This window comes from Trachemys scripta, chromosome 10 (genome assembly GCF_013100865.1).
Source record: "Trachemys scripta elegans isolate TJP31775 chromosome 10, CAS_Tse_1.0, whole genome shotgun sequence".
Lineage (NCBI taxonomy): Eukaryota > Metazoa > Chordata > Testudines > Emydidae > Trachemys > Trachemys scripta.
Genome location: NC_048307.1, coordinates 9,017,513 through 9,039,791, shown reverse-complemented (window position 1 = coordinate 9,039,791; position 22,279 = coordinate 9,017,513). Strand labels below are relative to the sequence as shown.

General features: G+C 44.9%; 1 protein-coding gene across 3 annotated transcripts in view; it reads right to left on the bottom strand.

The window, feature by feature from the left end:
• Positions 1–22,279, bottom strand: part of FBXL18 (F-box and leucine rich repeat protein 18) — a 29,906-nt gene that overhangs the window by 4,749 nt on the left and 2,878 nt on the right. For all 3 annotated transcript variants that reach the window (XM_034783716.1, XM_034783718.1, XM_034783717.1), the window contains exons 3-5: positions 19,683–21,229; positions 15,823–16,041; positions 1,067–1,482 (exon numbers count right to left, since the gene is read on the bottom strand). In XM_034783716.1, coding sequence (XP_034639607.1) covers positions 1,326–1,482; positions 15,823–16,041; positions 19,683–21,229 — 1,923 coding nt within the window. In that variant the 3' untranslated portion in view covers positions 1,067–1,325. The remainder of the gene's footprint in view (positions 1–1,066; positions 1,483–15,822; positions 16,042–19,682; positions 21,230–22,279) is intronic.

Below are 22,279 nucleotides of genomic sequence, written 5' to 3'. Positions count from 1 at the left end.
TTTGAAACCATGATGTTTTTGACACCGTTCCCAGTAGCCACTGCTTATGAAACTATGGCACTGCTCTGTAGGAAACACTGACTAGCCGATTCTGTGACGTCACCCATGGACGTGCTGAGTTCCCAAGCAGTGATGTCATAGCACAGCTGTTTGCCATACCACTGGATTGAAAGTGTTCAAACTCAAATGGATAACCTCTAAGGAAAAGATTAGCCCCATATTTTACCATGGAATATTCCACTTCCAGGAAAATCCTACCACCACCTAGAACATTTGTACTAAATACGCGCACTTTGGCATTTGGCACAGCGATTTGACCCTTTAGAAAGTGCTACATCAATAAGGCACTCTGAAAAGTGATCCAGCCCACTACAAATTCCTAAGGACACTCAGAGCAGGCAAGGCTAATGAAGTTACACTTTGAAAATACTCCATACAATCTCTGAAATCATGCTCATGCACATGATTTGGGGATAGAGCTGGTCCATTAGGCTCCCCCCTACACTGCCATTGGACCAGTGTTCTAACATGTTGATTTATTTATTATTTTTAGGGTAGATGGGACTCAGGTTGGCGATTTGGTAACATGGAGTTTGTGAAATCTAAAGAGGAAACTCGAGACACAAATGAGGAATTCTTCCCCACAAGCCAAACGGCCCAAACATTAACAGCAAGGCGAATGTAGCAATGGGCTTGAAAGGTTAACAATCATGATTTGCTATGTGGGGGCAAAAAAAACAAAAAAACCTGAGGTACTTCTCTCAAAAGAGAATACCCTTAAATATTTCTCATCACACGTGCGTAACTATGTACACACATTTATAATAAGAGGTATGATGCATTTCATTCGAGCAATGAACCTTTGTGCCCATTGTAACAGAGGGACATTAACTCACCCAGAATCAGGCCTCCTACTTTGCTATTAACAACAGACTCAAGCAAAGAATGATCACTGAGGAAACAACAGCGCATACCACCAAAGTACACAGGAACCCTACAGAAATAGATCAGGCAACAAGGGGTGAAGGGTAAGAATGGGAGCATTCTTTAAGTTAGTTTCTCTTACCTTTAACTAATAGAAAGTAAAAGAGGAATTCATTATTAACCACAAGGAAATCTCCATATGGTTCCAAAAGGCTTTGATATTGTATTTTTATGTGCAAGGTCTGTGTTTGTCGAGGCTCTTCTGCTTTTCAATTGCACTGATTTAAAGTGATCGTACAGCATCCCATAAGGCGGCCAGAAGCTCAAGAAGGGGGATTCCAGGCCAATAAGAAGCTGTTTCACACGTTCATCCCAACTGTTCTACATGTGCTATGGCACAATCACCACCACAGGTTTGGAGGTTCCTCAGCCACTCTGCTTTTAAACAAGGTAATTTCATCCAAGTGCATCATGGGGACATCTCTGATGACCTCCGTCAAGTCCTCATGTAGTAGAGGGAAAATGACGACATTTAATGCAGGGCGGTCTGCCTGGAAACTAAATCAGATACAAGTTATTAGCCAAGGAGAAATGCTAGTTCTGCGACAAGGGAAAAAACTTGCATGGGTAGAGTAGGAGGCAGCAGAAGGGGAAGGAGAGTCTTGCTGAGACAGGAAATCAAGTTCTCCCACCTGTGTGGGACTTTATTACCTTGCAGTGGGTCCATGTGGCTAATTTAGGAGGAGTCCTGATCCAATCCCAAAATGGAGATTGGGAAGCACAACATGGAGATCTTACAAGAGGAGGAAGGGATCCTTAGAACTTTGCATGAGACTTTCCTTAGCTGGGTAAGATGCTGGTGGGTTGCAATTTAAACTCTCACTAACAACAGCAGGTTTTACAGCTTGCAAAATTAGGACTAAATTGGCTGGGATTTGCCCTAGGATTGGGCCTGGGATTATCACTGAAGGGTCAATTGTACAGCCTATGGAGGATAAACGCTGCAGTTAGAGAAAAAGGAAAGCTCTACCACTGCAGATACTAAATGTTTATGAGTGTTAGAATAATACACTGGCAACAGTGTCATTTTTAATAAAAGCCACCTAACAGCCTGTGACAGGTACACACAGTTCCAGGTTTGAGTAAACCCAAAAGCAAACAGCCACATTTGTCACTAGAATTTTGGCTCACTACATTTTTTTTTAAAATCTATTAGCCCTTTACCTCCACTCCTTTCTACACCAAGCTTTTTAGCCCCAGCCCCTTCTGCTAATTTTTTTGCCACTTCGTTCAGCAGACACTGAGCATCACAGACCTTTCGACAGAGAGCAGACTGATGTGACAACAGGAGAGACAGGAGCAGCAGGGTTGTAATTACGGAGCAGGAGAAGAAAACAGCAGAAGTTAAATCCATATGCAATATTTTTGAAATGAAAGCCGGCACAGATAGCAAGTACGGTGCATGACAGCAACTCAGAGAAGTCACAGAAGAACACATTTGGGGGGGGGGGGGGGGGGGAGGATGGACTATAGGGTAAGAGAAGACCATCAGAATGAGGACAGGTAAGTATTGATTGGCTGACTGGGCAGAGCCATGTCTACATTACTGTTATTAGAATAGTTATGCAACTATATTTAAACACATGGGTTTATTCCTTAACTGTTCTAGGGTAGACTGGATCCATGTTAGAACATAAACCCACTAAGGCAGAGCCTAGTTTGACATTCACCCTGTGAATCATGTGTCTGAACTGTAGTAGTGTCCACTATAGCCCAAGATTCTTGTCTACCCATGTGTCTGTACAATTCTGAGCACACCCATCACACTAAAATAATTATCCATATTGTGGTGTTACAGGGCTGTAGAGTGACCGTAAGTTCAGGTGCTAGAATCCCATACGAAACTTCAGAGTAATTATTGCTGATTAAAGATTAATGCTGGCAGACAGATCATACTGCAGTTCGATCCACGAGAGGCTCGCATTTCTCTCTGGGTGATGGATCGAAGAAGCACCTCCCACAAACATATTTGTGCTTCCTTCCATGCCAACCCTTATGCACAGAAACTTCTCTCGAAACAGATCCATAAACCTGTCACTCTTGCCGCCAATTCCCATCTCAAGACCTATTTCTGCAGCAATGCTTGTAAGAAATTAGCCAACAAATAATGGCTAGGCCAAAGGCAATTGGATAAAGTTGGTATTTATGTGATTTCAACACTAGGATGTAGCAAACATATTGGATATTCTCTCCCCCGCCCCCAGCTCTTCATACGTTACTCATTTAAGGGCCACAATCCTGCTGAAGAAGGAACCATATTAATAATCCCCACCCCAAGTTCACTGGGGTCCACCCACCCACACAGATCTCTTTTTAGGACTGGTGCCTTAGATTGTAAGCTCCTCATGGCAAAGAAAACTCTCTCCTATTTCTGTGTTTGTACAGCATTCCAGCATAGCAAAGCCCCAATCTTAATTGAGGTCTCTGGATGCTACCGTAACACCACACAAACGACAAACAGAATTTATACATAATTTAAAAAGTGGGACTCTAACCAAGTTTACACATAATTTGCCTCAGAGTACTGGAAAAATACACATTAAATATGCCTTCCAAGAAGCTGGAATTATGTAAATATTTTTGAAGAGCTTTGAAGATGATCTGCAGAAAAAAAAAAAAAAAAAAAGCAGCCAAAATATGCCTTTGAATTTTGTGAGTTGTATTTTTTTAAAACTGGAAACTGTATGTTGCTCTGAAACTTGTAAATTGCATACCACAGCAAGTTTATGCCTGCAAATTCTTTCCATGTTCGATTTGCGCAACTGAAAATGAAAATGAAACGCACATGGTTTACCATTATTCTCAGCTGTGTGTGCGTGCAAAGCCGGTGCTTTAGCTGCACATTTCAAAACAACTTTTAACGAGCTGCTGTCATAATGCTAAAATGGGATTAGCATTTCCCCAAAGCAGACACCTCTGCAGAAACTATGTGCATGTTCCTTCCATCCTCTGCCGCAAGGCAATTCCATTCTTCATACACCTGGCCAGGTGGGCTAGATTAAGTGAACAGCACTTAGTACTAGCACTAAAAGACCCCAGGCATGGGGTGGAGATGGGGAGAAGGGGAAGACATTGAGTTAACGAGTTGCAGCATAGCTGCTGTAATCTTCTTGAAGATTCTTCCCTCATTCCACACCTGGATGGATTTCAAACTGGATCTATCTCTGAAAGTCTATGGTGTGTTTAGTGAAAACCTGTCGGATGGAGGGGGATGTGGAGCTGGGGAGACAAAAGAGTTGCAGCTCCAGACTTGAATCCCTGTTCTATTCCAAGGAAAACAAGCCAAAAATTGTGACTGTTGCTTGCTTTCTCCTACAAATCAATCTCCAAACTAGACTCCTCGTGATTAATTACATGGAAGTAAGTTTTCTAAGCAATTGACTAGCTGGCTCTTCAGTATTTATCCTTTAAGGGAGGGGGAAGGAGGAATCTCTGGGATAACAAAGAAAAGGACAAGCTTTCCATAGCAGCCTCTGATCCAGTATACTTAGCCTCAAACCAACAAGATCCCAGTGGCTCTTTATGCAAAAGCAGATTTCTGAAGAGTATGTATTTGGATGTGAACATCTGCAATTGGCTATAGTCATCCTTGGAGCTCGAAAATGGACACATCGATTGTGATGCAGGGCACATCTAAAATTCATTCTGGCATTAGCAAAAGCAAGACCTTGCCTTCCTATCCCGTCCTTTAATTACACCTAATGTATTGCACAAGGCTGTTAGCCAAAAAGGGTTAATGGAGCTTTGTTGCCTGCCCCAAAATTATGGAGGCCTGGGCACAGTACGAGTATTTTCAAAGGAACAGTCTGGTAAATAACCTACACTACAATCTCAATTATTTCCAACTGGCACGGCAGGATCCAATATGTAGGTCATGGACAAAGTCAAAAAGGAAGGAAAAGTTGAAAGCAAATCTGTAGTTCAATCAGATTTCCTTGATTTTTTCCAGGACAAAAGAGGCACTAGACTGAATTCATTATCTCATGGCAAATACCCATATATGTGCTGTCAGATGTACTTTTAAAGTGGAAACAGAATGAGCCCCTTAAACTCCACCTACTAAAGTTGCATAGAAAAGGCAGCCGAGAACAAGCAAAGTTTAGCAAAGATTATGCAACACTAGGGCACAGATTATTAATACCTCAATTTAGTTATTTGCATTACAGTAGCTCCCAGAGACTGTCATTAGGAAAAAGGCCCCAATGCGGTAGGCACTATACCAACTTATTTTCTCTTGGTTATAAGGAGGGGCTTTGAGGGGACTTGGTGACATCTTGCATTGAAACAAATCTCCCCTTCTCCCTGCTCCCCCCGAGACCTCCAGAGGAATATAACAAAGGTTCTGTATGTTACACATCATCTGAATTTGGCACATCACTTCACACATGCCAGTAAGTAGGTGTAAGGGCAGCTAAGCTGGTATAACTTACACAATGAGGGGACGGAGGAGAGGTGTGTAGCAGGAAAAGCAACTAAAGGAGGACGACTCTAGCTCTTGATCCATGAATCCGCAAATTCAGGACCTGGGCTAGGAGGACAAAGACACCAAATTTAGATCCACGGGGGAGAGGGGAGAAGAGGATACCATCTAGGAGTTTTGGGACCCTACATGGAGAATAGGGAGGAAGAAATATTGGTAGGGAGCCAGGAGTGCCATGATTTGTGGGGAGCAGGGTACCCTTTGGTTGAACTGGATCCAGTCGCCATTTAGAATTAATCCATTATTCCAGTGATTCTCAAACTTTTTTACTGCTGACCCCTTTCACATAGCAAGCCTCTGAGTGCGACCCCCCCCCCCATATCAATTAAAAATGCTTTTTTATATATTTAACACCATTATAAATGCTGGAGGCGAAGTGGACTTTGTGGTGGAGGCTGACAGCTCGCGATTCCCCCCCCCCCATGTAAAAACCTCACAACCCCCTGAGGGGTCCCGACCCCCAGTTTGAGAACCCCTGCACTATTCTTCCAGTCCTACCATGCTCTGGCTTACTTCCTGCCAGCCTCTCAGTGTGTAAATTACACAGTCTTAGACTCCTTTACATCCACTTACCATTTTGTAACAGCACTTACACATCACTCCTAACTTTGGAGCATTACTTCGGGAAGCAGCTAATTAGCCAGGAAAGGGGAATTCAGTACAACTCAAATTTTGCCCTATTTCTGGTCATATCAATTTGTTTCAGCCACACGCGTGATTGTGTGCACGCTGTTTCGCCTTAAGCCAGAAACTCCAGCAGTTTTGTTTTCACTGGAAGAGACATTTGTGATTTAAATGTAGGGCTGAAGCCTATAAGCGATGCCAGGGCTTGAAATTCCCTTCCCTGAAGCGCGGCGTGGCAGAAGCTACAAAGAGCACGTGAGCAGCAGGGCACACAGTGTGCACAGTTCATAGTGGATTAATTTAGTATAAAAAAAGATTGTGAGCCAGAGTGGCAGACAGGTCAGCTTAAGTGGCATGACCTATGTGCACTTTTCTCCTCCTTCCAGTCACTTCAAGCATCCATGCCACTAGGTTCTGCTGCTTGGGTCATTTCCCACACATTACACTGGCACTAGGAAATTTCAGCCGTCATACCCTGTTATGACAATCTCCCAAACAAACATGCACGCACACACCTCCCTACCCCAATAACTTCTATAGGGCTAATTTCCATCTGTGCCAGAGCTCTGGCTCCCTGGAATGTGCTGGTATAATTATCCCCAAGGTGCCTTCTTTCATGAGGCAGAGCGCTCCATTTACATCTACCTGTCCTTCACGGAGTCTCCCAAGAGGGGTACAAAGCTGGTTTGTAGCCACTGTAAAGTGGGCCAATTCCCCTGTGCCATTCTTGCTGTGGACCCCTTTGGAATATCAATGATTAGCAGACTCCAGCTCAGAACCCCAGAGCAGGAGTTGCCGTCAAGAGCTTCGCAGGAAAGCGAGATCCTTGGGTTCATTAAAATAGCCTCAATTTGTTCATATTTAGCAAAACCAGCTACATTTACAGTACAGCTCTGTTTTGAAAGCACTTTTCGGTAGCAGGGTCTCTTCATCCCCACATCTGCTATGACCGAGCTGTCCCCAATGGCATCCAAAGGAACCCCATCATTTCCCTCATTTTAAGGCTCTTAATTACAGCCTCCAAACTCTGACCAATGGGTGCGGACAGGACTATTTGGAAGCCAGTCAAGTAATGACAAGCCAGATTATCCTGCTGCTTGTCCCTAGGTTTCAGTGACACAATGTCATTTCCCAGCAGGGAAAGGATAGTGTTGTGGGTAGGAAATATGAACAGGGAGTGAGATCTGTCACACACACTGTGTGAGTGTGGGCAAATTACTTCATCTCTCCGTGCCTCAGTTTCTCCATCTGTAAAATGCGGATGATACATCACTAACTCCATATGGGTGCTGTGAGGCTTAACAATAGAGTGCTTTGAGATTTTGGGGTACTGAAGAAGTGGAAGTTATGATGCCCCCTGAGCTGCAGACCAAGCAGTCAAACATGAGAGGGCAGTTGGAGATTAAGAGACGAGACCCAAAGGAAAGATGCCAGAGCACCCAGCACAAGTCCTAGAGCAACACTCTGCCAGAACAAGCTGAAACCCATTGGGAAGTTTTTTCTTAACATCTTCTGCAGATTAAGATGTTATTGCAATAGCTGCTCAAGTAAGTGCATTTTCTACTTTGGAAACACATTGAAGCTACATTTCTGTTCACACCCACGTTCATGTATCCAAAAAGGCACCAGGGCAGAGATTCCACTAGGACTGCATAGCCAGGAGAAAGTAAGAGATCATGCTGCATAGGACACGGGGCTATAGATCTATTTGAGGAGGACTGTGTCCAGATCATGCAATCCTCTAACACTTCCTCAACTGCGTACCCGCCACAGCATGCATACAAGTAATTAGGAGGAGTGGTGCAGGCTAACAACAGAAATGCAGCCAGAAAGGGGATAGATGGGTGGCCCCAACAAGAAAATATTAAAATCCCATCAGGGATGCACCTACAAATCAGATCAGCTTGCCTATAGAGAGGTATCCGTAACTGGCCCATGTCGAAGCTAGGCAGTACGAATGATGGTTGCAATACCATACCCAGAATACAGTCAAATTCCACCAAGCACTCCAATGGGTAATGTAAGGGGACATGCATGCAGTTTATTATTAATTCAGTCTGAGACAGGATGATTCAGGGGTTTCTAAGAGCAGGAAACAAACAGATAATGAAAGCTGGACCAAGATTCGAATGATTCACTATACCAGTCTAGCGATACATTAAGCCTTCTTGCAATCAGAGGCAGGGACTGAGTCCACAATATGCTTAAGCTAGTGAAGTGGGTTGGGCAGCTAATGTGCCAACACTGGGTTCACAAAGAACAGCAGTGTACTAGGAGGTCGTCTTTCAAGGTCAGAAAGAAGCGTAGAGAAGAGAAGGCAAAGGCAAAGAGAAGGCAGCTTTAAATCTAGCATAAGCCATAGGCAGTAATACCCGCTCTTTGCAATGTCAAGGTGGGCAGCGTAGAAGAGGATGGTGGAGAATTTTGCAGAATTCACAAAGAAGATTTGTAATTTTGCACTTGCTTCTCACCCTCACTGGGTTTTTCCCCCTGAGCTTTAGCTCTGCAAGTCAGTAACATCCATAGGGGCCAATGAGTTTGAACCAGAATCTGAACTGAGCATCATGCGGAATAAGAATCCAGTGGGTCAAAAAAGTGCATTCACTAGGAAGAGGTTGATCAATTGGAGGGACTTTCAGAGAAGAACAGCTACAATGATTAATGGGGTGACTTCTGAGAAAAGGGAGAATTAAATAGTCACAGCTAGACTAAATGACAACTAAGGAGAGTCGGGGGCGGGGAATTGGATAAACATTTTAAGGGTGTCACCATCACCATAGGAGAAAGTATTTAGGAGGATCCAAGAGTTTCGGGTTAGAAAAGGATGAAAGTGAGCAGAGGAAGACTTAGGCTAAATAGTAGGAAAGTTTCCTAACAGGGAGGTCTAATTAGACTGTGGAATAGCCACGCCAGGGAAGTGGTAGGACTCCTATTGCCGAAGTCAATTCAAACTAGACACAGCACTCCATTTTCAATGCTGGGAAGAACCCTACACTGGCAGGGGATTGGAAAAGATGACTTGATACTTCTTTTCCTCCTCTCTCCCCAGTTTCCAGTTCCAAGGATTCACAAGAGGGGCTGGGGACAGTGGTGGCTAGAGGAATAGAATTGGGGAATCAGTCACTTTGCAGCATTGGAGTAATACTAAACACAACATTTTAAAGGCACAAAGCACTGCATAAACAATCTTCAACAGCTCTATGGAGACAGGTAACCAATACGGATGGGAAAACAGAGGCAGAGAGGCTGACTTGTCCAAGGCCATACAGCAAGACAGTTATATAGCCAGGACTGGAAAACAGGAGTGTCTGGCTCCCAACCCTGCATCAGTCCCCTGGATCACCTTGTAACTAATGCTGCTAGAGTAGCTGGTCTCTCCCTTGTTAGCCAGCAGACTTCAATAGTAGCAGCAAGTATAGGGTACTACAATAATGCATTCTTGAGACAAATAACTGTACCAAGCAGTGCAATCACCACCCTTCATCACATACCTCCTCAAAACACTGCAGTTAGTTTGAAACCACAAGCTGTCCAGCTCTGAGCTGACATCTCAGTCCTAACTGTGATCCCATTACTATAAATATCATAACTCCAACGTATTCCTTGATGGTTTAGCTTTATATTCCAAAAATCCTCAATGATAAAGGCCTTTTTATCGCTGAGCTATAGTTGCATTTCCATTCTATTTCTATGGTGTCTTGTCAGGGACTTTTCAGAGATTTCCATTATTTACTATTAAAATGTGGCTAAAAATTGCTGCAGTGATAGGTGCTATAGGTCTAATATTCTAAAGATTGAGTATTACCAGTTGCAAATGATTAAAAATAAACTGGGAGGGGAAAAAAAGTCCCTGGAGCCAGTAAGACATTTGCCAAACATTTAATACCACATCTCTTTCTGCAGTCCATTCTTTTGCTGGTAAACTCTGCAGGAAAAGGAACTTCTCTTCAGCATTTGTGAAATACCATGCCCGCTAATGGTGCCATGTAGAAGTACTATGCAAAAGTGATTTGAATTCCAGCCTTTTCTGCAAGATTTCTGGGGTGAAGAAATACATGGCCCGCAACACACACAGAGTCAACACTGGTGGTAGATCTACTATATACCACAGCTCTATCTAGTGGAGATTTATGAGAACTACAATTCAAAAATCTACTCTTGGGAAAACAGCTTGGAGAAAGTAATGTCCTAAAACCATAGAAGTGTCTGGCTGGAATAGGATTTGACACACTGGCTAGGTACAACTATTTTTAAAATCTACAGCAAGAGTTGGTAAAACAAATCCCAGAAGGAAGCATTTAATTTTGCCTCCTGAGGAAACTTTCTTGCTCCACAGAATTGGTCAGACTGGAATCTAAAACTGTCATGCTCCATATTCATGAAACATAATATTTACGGTACAGTTCGAGAATTAACACGTGGAGTAGTGTTAATGGAACGCCTACTTAAGTAAATTTAACACCCATCTGGACTGAAATATTTCAGAAGTGTATTTCTGGTAGTGGTAATGTGCAAATCTAAAAAGGAAACAGCAGTATTCTCATTCGCTCCATTTTTAGCTAGGTACTCAGATGGTCCCCATCACCAAAGAATCTGGGTCCCCCACAATCTTTTTATATATTTATTCTCACAACTTTCCATGAGGTAAGGCAAAGCCACTATCCCGGTTTCACAGATGGGGAACAGAGACACAGATATACTAAGTTTGAGTATTACCAGTTGCTGGGGGAGGGATAGCTTAGTGGTTTGAGCATTGGCCTGCTAAACCCAGCGTTGTGAGTTCAATCTTGAGGGAGCCATTTAGGGATCTGGGGCAAAAATCTGTCTGGGGATTGGTCTTGCTTTGAGCAGGGGGTTGGACTAGATGACCTTCTGAGGTCCCTTCCAACCCTGATATTCTATGACTAACAGATTTAAGTGATTTGTCCAAGGACACATTGGAAGTTTGTGGCAGCACAGGGAACCAAATTTGGGTTTCCCAAGTCCCAGATTAATGCTCTAATTCCTTACTTTCCTAAGAGGGACTCATGTGTGCTTGGGCAACATGAAAAGTGAATGATAGAACACCCCTCCCCCCTAAATGCCAAGAAACCTATTTGCATACAGTGAAGTAATTAGTCTCCTCTGCAGTTCAGAGGGGAACGTGGCCTTGTCATCCTGTTTGCTGAACTATCAGGGGAGGGCTCCATATCAGTTCTACAATCTCTACTGTGTGCCAGTGCAGTGGACACAAAATTATATCAGAGGCATCTGGAGGAAAAGGTGACCACCACAGCCAACACATGTATAGCAAACAGGCGAGGGAAGCTAGAACCAAATACCACAAACATACCAACGTTTAAAAGCTCACAAATATGCATCTACATTAGAGACTGAAATAAACTACACGCACAGAGACCATTAATACTCAACTACCAACTGGGACAACTATATTTCTGAAGCTGGCTACAAGCCAACCTTTACACAAAGCCTTCCAGTTATAAAGTTGTCAAGAGTCAGGACGCAATATATTCCACAGCCATGAAAGGCACCCTCTACCACAGAGCTGTGCTCCAAAATTGAAGTTTTTGTTTAAAATAAAAATGGTTTCTACCCCTTATGATGGGAAGAAAACCTTGAAAACATAAAGCAAGTGTAAACTGAGGCAGCGATCTCTTCTTGACTCTGTAGACAGCCTGACACAATAGCTCTGAGAGGTGCGAACTGCCCAAATCATCTTATGACTGACAATAATTTAAGTTTCAACATTGTTCGCTATTTCACTGATCATTATAGCATAAGCATCCAATTACTGTGATACCTCTTACTTCTCAGCTAATGACAAAACACCCAACTGCCAGGAAAGCCAGCTTCACCCCTGCAACTTTTATGTTACCACTGTGCTGTTCATATGAACGCCTCTAGCGCATCGAAGATGTTGGGACATAAAATAGAATTTAATACCGATGCATGCAGAGAGGATACTGCACTGATTTAAATGTGAAAATTCATTTGTTAAAAGCCTACACTTAAGATAATGAGATGATCCTGTTGGAGAACTCCCAGCCCACATCACAGTGCGGCAGAATCCAGGAACCTTACCATAAAATGAATTCCATGAAAAGATGGACCTGTGCAGCTTCTTGCCTATAGTAGCCTCAAGACTAAAAGGATACAATTATCAACCTCTTCATCTCTATCCAACTTCTGGGCCAATCAGCGAGTTAGGCACAAATATGATCCACATTTTACAGATGAGGAGAAAGTTGAAGAAAATTAACTGAGGACTTAAAGCAAGGCAATACACCAAGCTGGGACTGAAACACCAGAGTTCCTGCCTCCGCTCCCCCTGTGCTCCATCTACCAGACAAGGATTCTCAAACTTTGGACATTTGAACAGTGTCGCCTAAACACCAACCTTCCTCTTTATGATTATGGGCCACCTCCCCTCCTGCTGACAGTCAATCAACATCCCTGTGAAGGCTGCAGCAATTACCTACATGGAAAAATAGTATTAGAAAAATAATGTACTTTCAGCTTCTTCTAATGTAACTCAACAGCTGGAGAGAGAAACAGCACCATGTGACCAGTCCGCTCTCCCCGGATCACCAGCGTGAGTCCCTTCACGGATCAGCGTTCGAATATCACTGCTCTAGACCATGTTTTTGAACACTCCAAACTCTAAAGGCTTCAGCAAGAGCACCTCCGCATCTTTAACAGAAAGCTTTTCCAGAGTTGCCCTTCAATTCTCCACATCCCTTTAAAACGGGGGGGGGGAGGGGCAAACTACGGCCCGTGGGCCGCATCTGGCCCATCAGAACTTTTAATCTGGCCCTTGAGCTCCCGCCAAGGAGCGGGGTCGGGTGGTTGCCCTGTTTCGGCGCTCCAGCCAGTAAGTGGGGTCGGGGGCTTTCCGCGTGGCTCCCAGAAGCAGCAGCATGTCCCTCCTCTGGCTCCTATGCATAGCGGCAACCAGAGGGCTCCGCATGCTGCCCTTGCCCCAAGCGCTGCCCCCTACAGCTCCCATTGGCCGGGAACTCCATGAATTCCATTGGCCGGGAATTGGGGCCAATGGAAGCTGTAGGGGCAGCGCCTGCAGGTGGGACAGCACACAGAGCCGCCTGACCGCACCTCCGCGTAGGAGCCGGACAGCGGGACATGCCACTGCTTCCGGGAGCTCCTTGAGGTAAGCACCGCCCAGAGCCTGCACCCAAGCCCCCCCGACCCAGCCCCTTTCCCCAGCCCTGATTCCCCTCCCACCCTTCGAACCCCTTGGTCCCAGCCCAGAGCACCCTCCTGCACCCCAAATGCCTCATCTCCCCCCCAGAGCCCACCCCCCCAGCCAGAGCCCTCATCCCCCCCCCCCGCACCCCAACCCCCAATTTCATGAGCATTCATGGCCCGCCATACAATGTCTATACCCAGATGCGGCCCTCAGGCCAAAAAGTTTGCCCACCCGCTTTAAAACGACAATTAATCTCACTTAAGGTGCACCTCCCCATTCAAAACTAGCCATCCCCAGGACCCTCCAGAATCCAAACCAAATCATCTAGTCCATAGCAGTGACAGAGAAAGTCCCGATGTACTCCCACATGGCTCCGAGGGAGGGAAGAAAACAAAGAAATGTTCAGCTTTGAGAGCCCCCGCCCCGTCCCCACACACACTAGCCCTTCATGTTTTCTGGACTTACACAGAGCCCATAGAAATCATTTCCAAAGCAAAAAATCACTGTTTTCTTACTCTGGAATAAAGCTATTTTAATCTCATATTTGCTGGGTGTTTTCTGTGGTATTAGATTGTTGGATTTGGGGGTACAATACCAGCATACTAAAGAACTATACTGTGCAAACTACAATTCTCATCTGAAGACCTAGCAATGAACTAGCTAGCAAAAATAATCTCTTCTCAATTTTACTGCATATCTTTTTACCCTCAGAGTTGCAGATAAACCACAGTCAAGAGAGTCAATTATTGACCCCATTTGAGGCATATTTGTACAAGGACTAAAATGGTAACGCTGGAAAAGTCACATGGTTAAAGACTCGCTGATGTGGCATGGAAGCTTTCGTGTTCTGCTTACACATCATTTTCTGTATTTCTTTCCTTGTATTTTATTACTAGAGACAGTTGCACGAGAACAGGATCTTTGTTGCTTAGGAGAGCATCTGCTCCTGCTGCTTATCCTCTTCCTGAAGTCATAATCTTACGTGACATCAAAATCGTTTCCAGAGCCACCAATTACAGTGTCAGAGGATTATGACTTCAGGTGGGGAATTAACAGCAGGAGCAGATGCTCTCTTTAAAAAACCCCCAAAGATCCTGTTTTCATACAAACATCCCTATTAATAAAACACAAGGGAAGAATAATAATAATGACAGGCAGAATTGTTTCTAAATATAAGACAGTTTTCAGCATTTTCCACAAGGCATCAGCTGCTCTTTGGAAAATTACTGGGAGTTCAAATATAAAGAGACACAGAATTTACAAAAGTGATATGTAGCATAGAAAAGAGGAGGAGAAGGAGATCTGCAATACGGGTGAGGAATAGCATAGCTCTGTATAATAAAACGATATTAAAATTCTGGCCAGCACTGCAATGACATCTCGAACAGGCATGTAGAAGGAGAAAAGCGGACAGGGGATTTTTGGATCTTTCTAAAGATCCCCATGGCACACAAATGAATTAGATAAAGAAATGCTTTTACAGAGATGACAGCCCAGTAAAACAAAAAAACGGTTGACACATCACAGGGACTTTATTTACTCAGATGTTGGTATGTTTTCCAATAGCTACTATCCCAAAGGAACAGGCATGCTCCTAGAGGCAGTAATAAGCAGTCTTGTACATAGTTTGCTAGGTAGATAATACAGTCATAGCCTTTGCTGGATTTAATCCTAGAAAACAAGCCTGAAGCTGGGGAAGGGCTGGGGTAGAACTACCATCTAGGATGCAATAATAATAATAATGCCATTTGATTTGAAATTTTTATTAAAATGTAATAGAGGAAAGCCACAGTAGGTGACTAAGAAAACACACCAAATGTCTTAAGAAAAGGGGAAAAAAATAGTGTGAAGTCTCTGTTGAATGGGAAATATTTTGTGAGATGGCTGCCACCATGCCAAGTGTAATTAAAAGCTTTATTTTCAAAAGGAGTTCACGGTTCATACACAAATGCTTCCCACTATGTGAGCTTCAGAACACTGCAAGGGGCTAGACAAGACTTATTTAAGAACTGCCAAACATGCAAGGGCTACACCAAAAAGAACCCCCCTTAGCCAATCAGAAGGCTTTGAACTGCTCTACTGGGGCACTATCAGTAAGCGACATTCACAAGGGATTAGTGGTCGGTGAATGAGCTGTAGCTACTTGTGGAGAAGGAGGAAAGGCTCAAACTCGGACATCTTCAGTACTTAAAATGCTGCCAGATGTTTTTTTGTTTACATGAAATTGTCACTTGATTTATCATGTAACTGTATGATTGAAGCTTCAAATCAATCATGATGGGACAAGGGGATTAAAAAAACCTTACAGAATACTTACAAGTAGCTCATTGAATGGCTCTTATTAAAATAAGAGGCCATTCTTTGTGCCAAGAAGTTAAATTTCACCTGTCAGCTTCTTAGCATGCTAAAAGGCCATGAGAACACTACACAGTGCTCCCACACCTGGCCCATATAAAAGCTGGAGGGAAAGGCAATGGGGATAAATCCTGAACAGCCCCAGAAATCCCACCTCAGCCCCTTTCTTACTCACCTCCGTAAAATGGTCTGCTGAAGATTTTTGCAAATTGTGAGAGATTCTCCCATAAACATGTGGCACATGACGACCTCAAGGCAGTTGGCCATGAATGACATCACTGCATCAAACTGCAGAGTTCCACTCCGGGAGATGACACAAAGGCGCTGGAGAGAAGAACAATGACTCAGTGCCTGGAAGAACTGGGTGTTAGCACTGAAATACGGCTGCTCTAGCCTGCAAGAAAAACACAAACAAGTCCGAGGATGAATTTTATGCCTGCTGCTTTAAAACAAGTGGGGGATGCAGCATTCGTATGGGGCTGTGAATGGTGCAAAGAGTGTCTCCAATTTAGCCATGTGTTGCTCCCACTTGAAAACAGCTGGTGGATTCAGCGATCAGGAGTGGTCTAGCACTATCTATATACAGAATGCACATGATAGTCTCATGTCTGAGTGGGAGCACCATAGCAAAGGTGATATTCCAATCTCAGCCCTCTTGCTTACAGAGTGCTACCCTTCAGCAATGAGCAGTTTACATGACATCAGCAAACAGAGACTGAGGCAGGCCCAGATTTGACTACTTGGCATCTGGTCAGAAGGCTAATAGCTGGTATAGACAATGGGGTCTTGCTGCTCCAGCGGACCAAATGCTGAGCAAGCTAGTCACACATTGAGCTTGTTGCCTAGAGGATGGTAAGACTCCAGGCAGAGCGAACCAAGTAGGAAAAATTGATTCACAACAGACACTGATGGAGACCTAGTTAGGGTTACCATATTGTAAAAAAAACAAAAAGAGGCCCTGGCCTCGCCCCAACTCTGCCCCCGGCCCACCTCCACCCCTTCCCGGCCCCACCCCAACTCCACCCCTTCCTCAAAGTCCCGCCCCAACTCCACCCCCTCCCCTGAACGCTCCGCCTCCCTGCTCCTCCCCCTCCCCTGCTTCCCACGAATCAAATGTTCGCGGGAAGCCTGAAACAGGCAGGCAGCAGGTAAGCTGGGGCTGGGGTGGCGCGAGGAGGCGCGGCCCAGTCCAACCCCCCGTTCCAGCCGAGCGGCTCCGGCCCGCCCCGGCCCCGGTGACTCCAGCTCGGCTCAGGCCCTGGGGCGCTGGCCGAGCAACCCCAACCCCAGCCCCAGCGGCTCTGGCCCGGCTCGGGCCCCAGTTCCAGCCAAGCGGCTCTGGCCCGGCGGCGCCGGCTGAGCACCCCCAGCCCAGTCCCAGCGGCTCTGGCCTGGCTCGGGCCCCGGTTCCGGCCCGGCCCTGGCCGAGCGGCGCTGGCTGGCAGCCGAGCACCGCCGGCCCCAGCAGCTCCAGCTCCGGCCCCAGCCCGGATCCAAGCCCCATGACCTCTCCCTATTTTCCCGGACATGCCCTGCTTTTTGGAATTTCCTCCCGGACGGGGATTTGAGGACCAAAAAGCCGGACATGTCTGGGAAAATCCGGACGTATGGTAACCCTAGACCTAGTGCTTTTGAGCCACCAGGCTGAACATCTTCAAGCCCTGATAGGTCAACGGAGAGGAGATGAATAAAGAAAGGGGGGGGAGGGAAGAGTGTCAGAGAAGAATCTGTCAGCACATGATTCTCTGCAACCTCTCCTATATTTCACATGGGCCAAAGAGCTGGTCTGGATTTGATTAAGTAAAGGAATCTGACAGTCTGCAGCACATGGACCACTTCAGAAAGGAATGTGTCAATTTGAAAATTCACAGTGGAAAGTACTAAACACCTCCCCCTCCCTTACGGAAATTTCTGGAAGCTATCAGCTTCCATGCTGTAACTCGCAGCCTAACCAGATTCTGCATGTCCAAATAACCATTTTACAGAAAGTATCTCCACTGCAAAGGTCAGTGTCACCAGGAAGATACGGCTGCTCAGTCCAGGTTTGCTAGAAGGATCTCAAAGCAGTTATGAGACTCAGTCATTGGGTCAGTAGAGCCAGGAGCTTGGAGACGTGTAATCCATTAGATGACAACCAGCAGGCAATCCCACCCTGGACTGGATAATCTCTATCTAGCCTTTTGTGGTACGGAGGCGTATCTGAGCAACTCTTCATCCTGATAATTGTTACGTCCTGTTTTGCCAGTCCAGAACTTTCTGGCAGTAAGGAAGCTTGTGGGAAGGTGTTTTTATTTGACAGCTACCCAGCAATTCACCGTAGAGGTGAGCAATACCTGGTTGTCACTTAAGATCCTGCATTATACTCAATTTTCCAGTTGCGTTAACTGAAAATCAGAAACCTGCCTGATTTTTCACAATATGTCATCATCCTAATGTGAATCTGACACAAAGACACACTGGCTCCCATTTTCTGGGTTAATAACTTCCAAACGTGGGTAGGGGAAGTGGCGGGAAAATGCACGCTAGTAATACTCTCTTTTATTCACTAGGTGACACTGCTGCTTTGTAACATCACCTGAAATTAATTTCTAGGCTTGCAGAAAATTCTTGAGGATGGTGGAATTAGCCAAATGACACCCAATCCGGTTTTCAATGAACAACTTTATTGACAGGTTTTAAATGTTGAGCAACACCTCCAGATAAAACCTTCCCCAACTCCATTTGGAAAGTTATGACACCTTAAGCAGAGTGCTCTTATGCTACTACCATGGGAGACATGTGGGCTTTTCCTTTGTGGGAAGCTGTACACATCCTCTCCACCACAGACTGGGCACTCCTGAGGACAAGGCATACCATAGTTCCTGAATGCAAAGTTCTCTGGGCCTGGCCAAATGGAAACCACCACTGCACATCAAATTGTTTTCTCCAAAGATTAGTCTTGCTATGTAACTAGCTCTTTTTGAAGATGTTTAGCCTCTCAAAGGCAAGTCCACATTAGAAGCCCTTTACCAGTATAAGAACACCAGTATACTAGACTGGCCAAACGCTCCTAGTGTGGACACAGCTATAATGACAAAGTTGTGCTTTGTACTGGCATCAAACCGACCCCCAAGTGAAACAAGCTCTATCAGTAAAAGCCCAGCTTTGGCAGTATAGCTGCATCTGCGCTAGGGGTTTTTGCTGACAGAGCTACGTTGGTCAGCGATCACACCACTGTCCGACATAGCTGTGCCAGCAAAAGTCCCTCGTGTAGACAAAGCCAAAGGCTAAATTGCTCTCCTGGCTTCTACTGCCACTGCCCATGCTGCACCTGCCATGGACAGAAGATGGATTCAGAGCTCTGAATCCAGCAGCTTTCACCAACACAAAGATGTTTTAAAAATAAACAGTTCTATTGACCTAAGTGCCACCTTCAGAGCTCATGAAGAAACCTGTTGTGAGAATGTTTACAGAATTTACACCATGTCATTTCCATCACTGTTATTTAGCTATAGTTGAGGTTTCTTTATGTATCTGGATGAATCATGCTACCTTTGTTTGTGAGAGTTAAAACATTTAGACTCTATGGAGAAAGGCCAATTCAGAAGCAGCAATGAATAGAGCTTTTGGAGGGTAAATGTTCTGCATTATCATAGAGCAATCACTAGTTAAGAGAGCTAACCAGAGGTCTGATAAGAGATCAGGAGAGAGGAGATAGCTCTTTGTAGACCAACATGTTAACTTGCAATGCTCTGCACTGCCAAGAGAGAGTCTTAGGAATATATCTTCCTTGGAGGCCACAGGGGCTTGAGGGTATACAGACCAGCTCTGCTTCTCAAGGACAATAAAGAACACACACTCCACTCCCACCTCCACAAACCTGCTATCCAGGAGGAAAACCCTCTAATTTTCAGGCCATCACAGCTACCTTCCATGGGACCTGAAAGCTAGTACATTTTCCTCCTTACGTTGGTCCAATAAGATCCCCCTCTCCTCCACATAGACACCTTTCTAGATACGCATGAATAAAAATGGAGCTCAATAACAGGCCCTCACCTGAGATCCCTCAAGCACTTGCAGTGCTTCAGCATGTCCATGAGGGCAGACATATAGACCACTTTTCCCATCATGCCCAGGTTGGCTAATGAGAGACTCCGCAGATGCTGGCACTGCAATCCAATGCTAACAAGCCCAGAACCAGTCAGGATATTAGGTAGCTGTGCTAAAGTGAGGTTCTGCAAAAAGGTCAACTGGCCAATGGCAGCCACCTCTGAATCCCCAACGCTCCGTGCCCGGCTGCAAGGGGGCAGTGAGTTCCGAATTGCTGGCTCATTCCGGGGCATGGCAGAGGAAAAGTTGGACCCAATTAACTCCAAGTTTTTCAAAAACGGGAGGTTCTCCAATAGAGTCCAAAACACAGAGGATTGAGACTTCTGATTTGACTGCTCCAAGAAGTTCTTGGCATATGTTGGCACCCCAATCCGGATTTTCTTTCCAAGGCCTGGGGGCACCACATTAGTCACAGACTGCACAGGTGGCTTGTCTGTGTTTGTAGTAACATCTGTGATGGAGCAAACCGGCAGCGCCAAAGACAGCAGGTGCTTTAGCCGTGCCAGGAGCTGGCACAAATGCTTCCCTAGGCTTTCCGAGCTGTGATGGTGGGCAGCAGAAAGGTTCAGATGTCTCAGATTGCAGCAGGAAACAACCAGACTCTCCAAAATGCTGCTGTCAATATCATCTTCTGCCTTCCGAAACAAGGAGTCAGAAGACAGACAGTGAATGCAGCCACTGAGATTCAAACTGGTCAAGCTTTTGAGGTCCTTCCCTCCATTAATAACGCGCAGGATCAGGTGGCCGCCAGATAAGGTGCAGCGGCTAAAGCTGAAGTAGAAAGGGTTGTTGAACTTCAAGTGCTGAAGGAGGCCAGATCCATTAATCCAGGACTTGGGCAACTGCAAAGCATCCAAACATACATTTCGAGCCATGGAGTCTAAAAGGTTTTTAGTGGTTCCACTCTCTGCAAAACTGCCAGGGGCAGAAATGAGGAAGGCATGAAGATTCTCTGGGGTCCGGTCACTTAGCACTGCCAGATACAGCCTCACCACCTCCTGATTGACATAGCCAGGAGCCAACCTAGCATAAAAGACACGAAGGTTCTGATAGTGGGGGACATTACTTTCACCCACCATCAGCTGGCCAGACAAAATTAAGCCTTCTCGGGATCGGTCTAGGATCTCAAAATAGAGCAGCAGTTTCTCAAGGCTGGTGCAGCATGGAACCACCCCATATGACGGTGTGTAAAGGGTCTGCTTGAGCTCCAGTACACGACTAAGCGTGGCTTTACATTCACTGCTCAACTGGCTGGCATCAAAACCAGGGTTTACATCAATTGCCAGTGAGCGCAAGTGCTGGAGAGCAGAGAGCATCTTGGAGAGGCGGAGGGAGGTGAGATGGCAGCCAGACAAGTTCAGCTTCACCAGGTTCTTGCATCGTATTACATGGTCAATGGTGTAACTGGGGAGCCAGTAGCAGCCAGCCATGTTCAGCTGGTGGATTTCTTTTCCAATCCCCCTCATTAGCTGCTTCACTTTGTCCTTGTTGACCTGTATTTAAACACAAACCGCTTCAGTAACATTGAAGAGGATGCTTAATTATACTGCCTGACTTCTCAGTGCCTCAGTTTCCCATCTGACATACCCTCTACTAGAGTGTTTTGAGACCCCTGGATAAAATGCACAATAAAAGTACTAAGTATCATATTGTTGTAACTGCTGGTAGTTTGTTTTACCCTTTGAACTTAGGATCTTGAAGATTACATTTCATTTAGTTTCTAGTTTGAGTCTGCATTACTGACTGGCCCTAACAGATGCTAAGTGACAATGACTGACAGGAATTGAGGGCATTCACCACTTCTCAGCTTCAGGCCCTATGTCTGCAGAATTATGCATCTGTGGAAGAGTTCAAGTTGACAGAGGAACTACTGCTTGTTCTCTGTGCTTCATCCACTTTCCAGCCCATTCCACATTAGATGAAATATGCTTTCTCCCTTTCCTACACTTAGAGAGACAGTCAACTTAAAAGTCACACTTCTACCTGGAAGTTGTTTTTACTACCTACTAAGATTTTCTATAACCAAGAGACCGAAAAATACATTTGTCGGTTTTAGTTTACTTTGGGTATTTGACAGCACTTTGTGTAGTCATTTCCCCCTGTTCATGTGAGTGTTTCACTAACAGGAAGAGAAACAAATTCTGAAGAAATAAGAAACATTGTAAGGGCATCTTAACATCATCATCCTGGGAAGACAGAAATGACCAAAGCTACATTAAACTTTTTTTAAAGCTACTTGTTTTCAAGTTGTTGCTATCCCTTTAGTTTATCACCTGCAGGCTGTTACATACAATTTAGATTTTTTTTTTAAATGCCAGTTAAGTGATTTGGAATACAACTGACATTCTGAAATAGGTCTACTGTATATTCTAGTTAAGCATTTTTTTTTTTTTTTTAAACAGCCATATGGAAAACCAGAAGTGGTTGTAACATTGGCTTTCTGGACTACATCCTAAACTAAGTATCAGAGGGGTAGCCGTGTTAGTCTGAATCTGTAAAAAGCAACAGAGGGTCCTGTGGCACCTTTGAGACTAACAGAAGTA